General features: G+C 31.9%; 1 protein-coding gene across 1 annotated transcript; it reads right to left on the bottom strand.

The window, feature by feature from the left end:
- Positions 1-8,895: 8,895 nt before the first annotated feature.
- Positions 8,896-9,955, bottom strand: LOC120069664 (heavy metal-associated isoprenylated plant protein 3-like). The gene is made up of 4 exons (XM_090314347.1): positions 9,947-9,955; positions 9,738-9,861; positions 9,447-9,652; positions 8,896-9,366 (listed from the first exon to the last, which is right to left on the bottom strand). The coding sequence occupies exons 1-4, from the start codon at positions 9,953-9,955 to the stop codon at positions 8,896-8,898; spliced, it is 810 nt and encodes a 269-aa protein (XP_090170473.1).
- Between the last annotated feature and the right edge of the window lie 576 nt (positions 9,956-10,531).

Below are 10,531 nucleotides of genomic sequence, written 5' to 3'. Positions count from 1 at the left end.
AATATATATGTAGTACGAAGAGTGCAATTGTCGGTCTTTAGTGGAGTGTCCAACAATTAATGGATGGTCAATAATTTAATTAAATAGTTTAATTAATTATTCACGTATCGTTGGAGCTTCAAGCTACAAGTTCATGAGGTCCTCTTAGTAGCTCAATAGGATTAAATGAGAATTAGTTTTTTGAATAATTTGAATTATTCAAATTAATAGAGGCATTTAATTATATATGATATTATTAAGTTATTTTTAATTATATGTGATATAATTATTATAATGTATTTAATACATTATAGCTTTAGTGAGAGGAAATAAATATTTGAATAAGATTCAAATATTATTAATATGAATTTGATTCATAATTGTTAAATTTAATATAAATGTGATTTATATTAAATGTCATATAAGAGAGAAAAGAAACTATAGGTTGTATTGTATATGATACAATATTAAAAACTATAGACTATATATTATATTTGATATAACATATAATTTAATATATATAATATGATAAGTTAGTTAACATATTCATATATATATATATATTAAATGTCATTTTATTATTTAAATAAAAATTAAGGAGCAACTCTCTCCCTCTCTTTTCTCTCCACCCACGTAAGTGGGTGGTGGTTGTATTTGGCTTTTGAAAGACAAGAGAGAGTCTCCTCCTTGATTTGATCATCTTGTTGATCAATACACTCACTGTGAGAAAGACAGAATTATTCTACAAGTTTGTGATTGTTGGTGAATGATCTCCAAACTTCTTCCTCCTCTCTTCTAAAAATTCCCTCATCCAAAATAGTCAGAGCCCACCACTCCTGGGTTCTCTACTTGAGAATACCAAGGTAACCATTGTGGTAATATTCATGTACTTGATAGAGGAGTTCTTGAAGAAAGTCTTCAAGGTGTTCGTGTACTGTTTGAGGGATTCTTGAAGATCTGTCTTCAAAGGTAAGATTTCTAAAACCTAATTTTCTAGCATGCTGTAATTTATGTAAATGCATATCTTGTTCTTTATTTATTGTAAAAACTTACATTCAATGAAAAATGGGAATTTGGACGATCTTTCTTCCACTCAAGGTTCTCTTCTCTCAAAGTTCCTTCAATGACCTCATAGTTCAACTAAAACTGGTTGCATGGCATGTCATAGCTTCAACGTATAAAATCCTCTACTTTCCTCTAAGCGTTAACTTCTCTCTACTTCACTCGAGAGCTTGACATTCCACACTCAACATATTTTTCTGTCCTCTATGTTGGCGTTGACAATCAACAAGTGGAAGCAATTAGAATGTTAAGCACTCTAACTACATCAATTGTAGCAATCAATCATGCATGGTCATAAACATAAAAGTAAGGTTTCTGAAAGTACCTTTGAAAATTTAATTTCTTCAAAATCCAGCTTGATCTTTTCTCCAAAAGCTTGTAGACCACCACTTGATCTTTCATATTATCCTCTTGGCCCTTAGATTGGATTGTGGTATCCAAAATGAGAATGATTTTAGGGAACTTTAGAGAAAAACTATTCTTTTTTGTCAAAGAGAAGAAGAACTCATTCTTCATCAAAATTTCTCTTGCATGAACCTCTCTTCTGCTCCATGAAGCCAGATTTTGTTCTCCTTTCAAATGAAATCATATTGTATTCTTAGTTTGATACTAAATACTTTAATAGATAATGTTATTGGGAGGTGGAATAGGAGGTGGAAGAAGTGGGAAAAACACAGTTCCTTCCAATTTTCTTATTTTTAAAAATTGATTTTCTTTAAAATCAATTTGATTTAAAATTAATCAAATTCCTCTAAATTAATTTCACATACAATTATTTAAATAATTAATTTTAAATATAATTAATTTTGAATAATTAATTTTAAATAAATAATTAAATAATATTAATTAATTAAAATAATTTAATATCAAATATTAAGTTATTAAACCGCCAATTCCTTAACCATGAATCACTATTCATGTGCTTAATATTTGAATCATATTTAAGCAATTTTCAATTTTCCAATTTCATTTAATTCAATAATTAAACGTATAATTATATCACATATAATTAATAATTAATTTAAAATGAATCGGAACATTTCAAATTTTTTCATCAAGCTATTCTAAGGTTTAGTCTGTTTATAAGCTAGTAGGGGACTTAATGAACCTACAGATCATGAGCACCAACATTTTGAGATTAATTGGCTAAACTCTTTTAACCGAATTAATCAACATACATAACTATCGGGTCACTCCACTAAAGCCCAGTAGTTGCACTCTCCTAACTATAGATATGTTTCTGTCCACTTGATTTAATAATGATCAGTATGTCGATCCTTATAAGTTGTTTGTATTAACAGTTAGGTCAATATTACCATTTTACCCTTGTAATACATTTTGCTCTTTAAGTCTCAATTGATCCACTAATGAATAATTGGTCTATGGTCATACCAATAAATTAGGTCCCTCTCAGTCATAGGGGCCCTTTGTTCAAAACTAGAAAACAGTACTTAAGGGAACAACCTATTTGCTAACTTTGAAACGGGTAAGAGTGAGTTCCATCATGCAGGACTACGTACCCAGCTATCTACCCGGTCTTACCCCTAAAATGGGAGGCTTATTGAGTTTCACTGTTTAACCACTCTCACCCATGTAGACTAAAGGATAATCCCAAATAAACAAGAATTCATAGTTAGCTCAAGACTGAGATCAAGTTACCTTAGATCATCAGATTAAAATAGTCAATTTTAACAGTAAACGATTGTTATAAAAAAAAAGTAACTATTTCATGGTTCGATCTTATATAAACATCTTTTGTATAAGATGCCCTCATTTGCATGTTTCTACCTGAACGGTTTTGAGATCACATCGTTTGTATCTAATACAAGGAAGGCCACATCCATAGTAACCTCAGGATAAGGTACCCAACCTCATCCTTATACTTATAGACCATTTTGGCTATATACTCAAATCAGATCCTCCTTTATGTCACTACATAAAGTTCAAGTATTCATACTATAGCCAAGAGTTTGTTAATTTATTGGATTTAGATTTTACAAGTGCAATTTTACATATTCAATAACACCTTTATTGAATAAATCTCAATAACATCTTTATTGTAAATAGAATGTGTTTAATTTTATAAGCTGCGAGTTTTAGGACATACAACCCAACACTCTAAGTACCCGAGAGTATGGCTTCCTAACACTTAGAATATTTTCCCTCATTCAATCATACATATACATACATTGAGCTTCACATACACTTCAGCTAATACAAACATCATAAGTACATACTTACAAAAGCTTAATTACATAATTAAGAGGTCTTAAATATAATTATCTAGTAAAACAAGTCTAGGGGTTTACAATTTACCTTCTCCTTAAAGAAATTTTGTCCTTGAAATTTGTCTTAAGCTCAGTTAACTGAATAAATAAGGATACTTGTTTTTCATTTGCTCCTCAGCTTCCCATGTAGCTTATTATATTCCATAGTTTCTCCAAAATATTTTAACCAATGGAATAGTTTTGTTTCTTAATACCTACTCTTTCTTGTCTAGTATCTATATCGGTTCCTCTTTATAGGACAAATTTTCTTTTAACTGTACTGATTGTTCCTGTAGAATATGAGCTAAGTTTGGAACATACTTACTCAACATAGATATAAGGAAAACATCATGTATCCTAGATAATTCTACTGGTAAAACTAATCTGTAAGTCGTTGGCCCGACCCGTTCAATGATCTCATAGGGTCCTATAAATATTGGGCTTAACTTTCCTTTTCTACCAAATCTAATTATTCCTTTCCATGGTGATAACTTAATAAATACTCGGTCGCTAATCTCAAACTCGAGCTCTCTTCTTCGTTTATCTACATAGGTCTTTTGTCTTTCTTGAGCTATCTTCAAATTTTCTCTTATCAATTGAACATTTTCTGAAGTCATCTATACTAATTTCGACCCTATTAATTTCCTTTCACCAACCTCATTCCAACAAACTGAAATTCTACATGGTCTCCTATACAAGGCTTCATACGAAGCCATACCAATGTTGGAATGGTAACTATTATTATAAGCGAACTCCACTAATTATAATTCTGTATCCAAGCTACCTTTAAACTGAATTACACAAGCCCTTAACATATCTTTTAATGTTTGGATCGTCCGCGTTGACTGTCCATCCGTCTATGGATAAAATGTCGTACTAATTTAACTTAGTACCAAATGTTTTCTGCAAATTAGGCCAAAATTTCAAGGTAAAGCTTGGATCAATGTCTGGTATAATCGATACTGGTGCCCCAAACTAGCTTACAACTTTGTCAACATATATCTTGGCCAACTGATCAAAAGTAGAAGTGGCTCTAACTTGAGAAAATTTGTCGTTTTAGTCATAATGTCTACAATCATCCAAATGTCATCATAACCACTGGGTGTCCTGGGTAAGCCAAACAGGAAATCCATGGTCACCTGTTACCATTTCCATTCAGGTACTGGAATCGGGTGGTTTGTATGGTTATATGATATGCATTAAATATGGTTATGCACTAATATGAATGTGCGTTAATGTAGTTGATCATGCACTCCTATCACAAGTTTTCTTGTTCTCTTGCCAAGTATAACAAGATCAAAAGTTTTTCGGGATGATCCGAGGTCGAACACGAGGACTTGCAGCTAAAGACGGTTATAAAGTAATGTGTTTGAGGTGGAATCTAAATGACTAAAATAAAGAAAGTGAGAAACATGCGACTAACTACTATGCGGTGAATTAATTAATGCGACTAAACTAGCTAAACAGGCAGCGAGTATTTGAAGAATATTTCTGAGAGTCTTTAGTGAAACAACAACTTTAACGCATAATAAAAGTGCATGGGAAAACCAAGGTTTAGGGGAAATCAACATTGCATTCCTAAGTTTATATTTAAGTAGAATCTTAGCTTGCATCATCCGTTTGTCGCACACCTCTCAGTGGCTAGATGCGTTTGTCACATTTCCATGACGAATGATCAATGATTTGTTGAGCATAAGGTTATTTCTATCTCTAGAAACACTTCTTACATTGCTTAGTGAGTTCCACAACTACTTACCCTCTCGGGTAGTTGATCATAGTTGCTTGACTCAATGAGTGATCAAGGATAAGCATTCAAATAATTATACACTAAGTAAGCAAGATTGACCTTTAAAGGTTCAACTTAGTTCAAAGCATTAACTATCCCCCTTTTGTGCCTAAGTTCGTCCACAATGGTACAAAATTACGTTCCAGGGTTCATAAGTACCTTTTGAACCAAATTTCTTCCAAATTTTTAGTCAGTGCAAACTTCCACTTGTAGAAATCCAAAGTTCATCCTTTTCGGACTCTTTCTCGACCATTTGTGCCTAAGTTCGTCCACAATGGTACAAAACTACTTTCCAGGGTTCAAAGTACCTTTTGAACAAAACTTCTTCCAAATTTTTAGTCATAGCAAACGGTTGTAGAAATCCAAAGTTCGTCCTTTTCGGACTTCTTCTCCCTCTTTTGTGCCTAAGTTCGTCAACAATGGTACAAAACTACGTTCCAGGGTTCATAAGTACTTTTTGAACCAAATTTCTTCCAAATTTTGTGTCAGAATGGTACAAAACTCTTTCTCGACCTCTTGTACCTAAGTTCTTCCACAATGGTACAAAACTACTTTCCAGGGTTCATAAGTACCTTTTGTACAAAACTTCGTCCAAATTTTTAGTCGTAGCAGACTTTCACTTGTAAAAATTCAAAGTTTGTCCTTTTCGGACACTTTCTCGACCTTTTGTGCCTAAGCCCGCCCAACATGGTACAAAACTACTTTTCAGGGTTCATAAGTACCTTTTGAACCAAACTTCGTCCAAATTTTTAGTCATAGCAGACTTTCACTTGTAGAAATTTATAGTTCGTCTTTTTTGGAGTCTTTCTCGACCTTTTGTACCTTAGTTCGTCCACAATGGTACAAAACTATTTTCTAGGGTTCATAAGTACTTTTTGAACCAAACTTCGTCCAAATTTTTAGTCATAGTAAATTTCCACTCTTAGAAATACAAAGTTCGTCCTTTTCGAACTTTTTCTCGACCTTTTATGCCTAAGTTCATCCAAAATGGTACAAAACTACTTTCGAGGGTTCATAAATACCTTTTGAACCAAATGTCGTCCAAATTTTTAGTCATAGCAGACTTCCACTTGTAGAAATCCAAAGTTTGCTTTTTTCGGACTCTTTCTCCATCTTTTGTGCCTAAGTTCGTCTACAATGGTACAAAACAACTTTACTGAGTTTGTAAGTACCTTTTGAACCAAAGTTCATCCAAAATTTTAGTCATCGCAGACTTCCACTTTTAAAAATCCAAAGTTCATCCTTTTCGGGCTCTTTCTCGGCCTTTTGTCCCTATGTTTTTTCACAATTGTACAAAACTAGTTTCCAGGGTTCGTAAGTACCTATTGAACCAAACTTCGTCGAAATTTGTAGTTATAGCAGATTTCCACTTGTAGAAATCCAAAGTTTGTCCTTCTCAGACTCTTTCTCGACCTTTTGTGCCTAAGTTCGTCCACAATGGTACAAAACTACTTTCCAGGGTTCATAAGTAACTTTTGAACCAATGTTCGTCCAAATTTTTTGTCATAGCAAACTTCCACTTGTAGAAATCCAAATTTCATCCTTTTCGCACTCTTTCTCGACCTTTTCTGCCTAAGTCCGTCCACAATGGTACAAAACTACTTTTAAGGGTTCATAAGTACCTTTTGAACCAAACATCGTCCAAATTTTTAGTCATAGCAGACTTCCACTTGTAAAATCCAAAGTTCGTTCTTTTCGGACTCTTTCTCGACCTTTTGTGCCTAGTTCATCCACAATAGTAGAAAACTACTTTCTAGGTTTCATAAGTACCTTTTGATGAACCAAACATCGTCCAAATTCTTAGTCATAGCAGACTTCCACTCGTAGAAATCCAAAGTTCGTTTTTTTCGGACTCTTTCTCCACCTTTTGCGCCTAAGTTCGTCCACAATGGTACAAAACAACTTTACAGGGTTCGTAAGTACCTTTTGAACCAAAGTTCATCCAAAATTTTAGTCATAGCAGACTTCTACTTTTAGAAATCCAAAGTTCGTCCTTTTCGGACTCTTTCTCGACCTTTTATCCCTATGTTTTTTTCACAATGGTACAAAACTAGTTTTCAGGGTTCATAAGTACCTATTGAACCAAACTTCGTCCAAATTTGTAGTCATAGCAGATTTCCACTTGTTCAACATTATATCTATTTTCAATTTGACACACAAAATAATAATAATAATTGGTTTGCAATTACATCTTTATTTATATAAATATTTACAAATAATGCAAGATGGTATCCTAGAATTGACCATTTATTTTTTGGATATGGAATTTGAAAAGATCAACAATAATATTTTATAATAAAATTTATATCTATGAACTATTATATTATAATTATTATAATTAAATAATATTTGTAAAATAAAGAGATCTAATGAATATTTGGAAGAAAAGGAGGTCTAGCTAAGTTAAATAATTTTAATTGTATATAGAAAATAAACAACCCAAAACTATACACACACAATCACACCATTATGTAACCACCACTTTTAATATTTTTAACCCTTTTACAAATTCATGCTCCTGTAATGTTCCTTTATTATTTGTGGGATGTGGGAATGAATTTTTAATTTTATATTTAATAAATAATAAGAATTAAGTAAGGGGCATATCGAAAATTTTGAAATTATCATTTGAAAAAAATAGTAAAAAATATGATTCTCTAGCTAAAATAACTTTTAGATAGGAAGACAATAAGATAAGTTTGATTTTATGGAAAAATCATCGAATATAATCGTGTACTAAAAATAAAAAATTAAAAAAAAAAAAACAAAGTATTATTTGGACTTAACTTCACAATTGACATTTTGTATATAATTTTCTTTCTCCCTACATGCATAAATCATTTGATATAATCATGTATTACAAAATAAAAAAATAAAATAAAATAAATAAACTCAAAACATTATTGTGCTTAACTTGACAAAATTGATAATGTTTTTTTTTCTCCCTTATATGAACATCTTCGAGTCTTCCCTAACATTACAAAGCATTGCAACATAAAAGTAAGACTAAAGATGAAGGTTAAATTAAACAATCTAATAGTGGAAAAATAGGCTGCAAGTGAGAGTGATAGAATCAGCTCAACTGTGAATGTTGTCAATGTCGATGCCAATATCGATATCGAAGCAGTTAAAGAAAGCTAACTGGGATCATTTAATGATTTCAGTTCAAGTGATAGGAATGAGCTTAAATATTAGAAATACATATTATTAGTTAAAAAAAAATGTATGTATAAATGAATATTCAAATGTTTGGAAAAGAATTTTTTATATAGATATAGAAGATAGAGTTACAAAAATCTTTTAAAATCTCATCATTAAATATAAGTTCATGTATTTGAGAAATTTAATAATATAAATAAGGAGGTAGAATTTTCATATTCTAACATCTTTTATCTCTTAAATACTTATATAGGTTATGTATGGATATGAGAATGTGAAAGTCATTAATATTTATTTTATTTAATATATATAATTTCAATTTTTTTTTTCTAGAAAGAGACTTAATGAATACGTGAGTAAGGTGTTTTTCTTTTCTCCAAACATTAACATAAACGACCTAATAAGATGAGTTTAAGATGGTAGAACAATGATAATATAATTTCAAGATTTGGCAAAGGGGTAGAATATTCTAAAAATGATTCTCCCTTTTAGCCATCTTTTAACATATTAAAAAGGATAGACTAGCTTCAGCCACACTAGCTGGCCGATAGATCCTAAAATTAACGAAAAAAAAGAACTATCTAATTCTTCTTATTCTTCTTGTTTTTATATGAAGAATTTTCATGGATATATTTTGTTTAGTCACATGATGGGATAAGAATTTGGATTCTCGTCGCTGCACATCTGAACCTCATGAAAATTAATCGGAACCTCGTAGTAAAATGTCGAAGGCTGATATGAGAAACCGCTGTACTCCATTTTCTGGCCACTACCGTCTCCACCACCGGAGGTGGAAGCTTTGTAACCACCACCGTTGGAAGTGGAAGCTTTGTCACCACCACTGCCTCCTCCAGCTTCTTTTTCTTTCTTGTCGCCTCCAACAACAACAGTTTCTCCTGTCTTGAGAGGAACTACTTCGACGGATTTCTTGAACGTTTCATTGAGGTAGCCGACATGGTCTTTTCCTTCTATGCTGCGCTTAGTTGTTATCAAATTCTTCTGAGCATCTATTGAAATCTCACTGACTCCCGTAAAATTGATTTCAATTGATTTTGATTTTCCGAATGAGACATGAATTTCTTCATCTTTGAATTTGATGTGTGTCTTCCTAATCTTTTGAAAAGAAAATTAATGGTTAATTCACAAATCTAAGCTACATCTGCACCTAATTAAAAATAACATATGACCATTACCTCATTGGCCATATTCTCGTCGGTCTTCTTCTCAATCTTTTCGTCGGGTTTTTTATGGCCACTAGCATCTTCGATAGGCTGAGAAGAGACGATTTCAATTTTCTTCTTAGTCTTCTTCTCCAGTTTGGTTTTGATTACGACAGGGTTTACTTTTCCGGTAAGGGTGAGTCTGTTGGATGAAAGATCCACTTTCACGTCACTCACACCTGTAAATCATTGAAGTTGACTCAAGATCATATTTGACCAAACCAACAATTAAAATTGCCAAATTAGAAAGAAATAAAAATTGACCATCCAAATGCTTCACTGCTCGTTTTACTTTCTCAGCACAACCATTGCAATGCATATGGATCTGAAAAACGGCAATAACTGCGACATTCTTCTCTCTGACATTCATATTAGCAACTTCAACTCTCTGAAATCAAAACTCAACACCAAAAATAATTACAAAATATCCTTAAGATCAAGAAATTCAAACAAGAAAAGGAGCGTAAACTAACCTCACACATCTCTTATGTTAAAGTACTCTGCGAACTACGTTTGCTTAGATAGAGGAAAATGTGCATAAAATCCCTTTTTATAATGAGAAAGGAGGGAAGATGAACAACCACTTCGATTACATTTTCATTATCACAACACACAATCATTTTTTTTTAAATGTTCTATCAAACTTTAGGTTAATAAATAATCATTATTGCTAAAAAATAAAAAGAAAATTCATTGAATGAAATTAAAAAGGAAAATAAGTTTTTTATTCAGAAGTCGAATGGATAACCACAAACGGAAATTTGGGCAATTAATTCTATGATTATATTAGTTTGATGAAGAGAGAAGGGAAAATCAACAGCCACTTCCGTTTCATTTTCACAATGTCCTATCAAACTTTAGGTTAATAAATAATCATTATTATTAATTAAAAAAAATGAAAATTCATTGAATGAAATTAAAAAAGGAAAATAACTTTTTATTAAGAAGCCGAAAGGATAACCATTCCGACATAACGTTTTTAAACTTTGAAGGACATTCCATTTCTAGCTCGGATCAAATATTTAATTTAATTTGATTTATAGTTTAATTTAAGTTAT

The sequence above is a fragment of the Benincasa hispida genome, chromosome 6 (genome assembly GCF_027475165.1).
Source record: "Benincasa hispida cultivar pf3 chromosome 6, pf3_genome.v1.1, whole genome shotgun sequence".
NCBI classification, from domain to species: domain Eukaryota; kingdom Viridiplantae; phylum Streptophyta; class Magnoliopsida; order Cucurbitales; family Cucurbitaceae; genus Benincasa; species Benincasa hispida.
The sequence above is the reverse complement of the archived record's forward strand: the minus strand, read 5'-3'. Positions and strand labels throughout refer to the sequence as shown.

Coding starts and splice junctions, on each gene's coding strand:
- LOC120069664 (XM_090314347.1), bottom strand. Junction 9,653..9,737: donor AGCAGTGAAGCATTTGGATG/GTCAATTTTTAT, acceptor AATGATTTACAG/GTGTGAGTGACGTGAAAGTG. Junction 9,367..9,446: donor ACGAGAATATGGCCAATGAG/GTAATGGTCATA, acceptor TCTTTTCAAAAG/ATTAGGAAGACACACATCAA.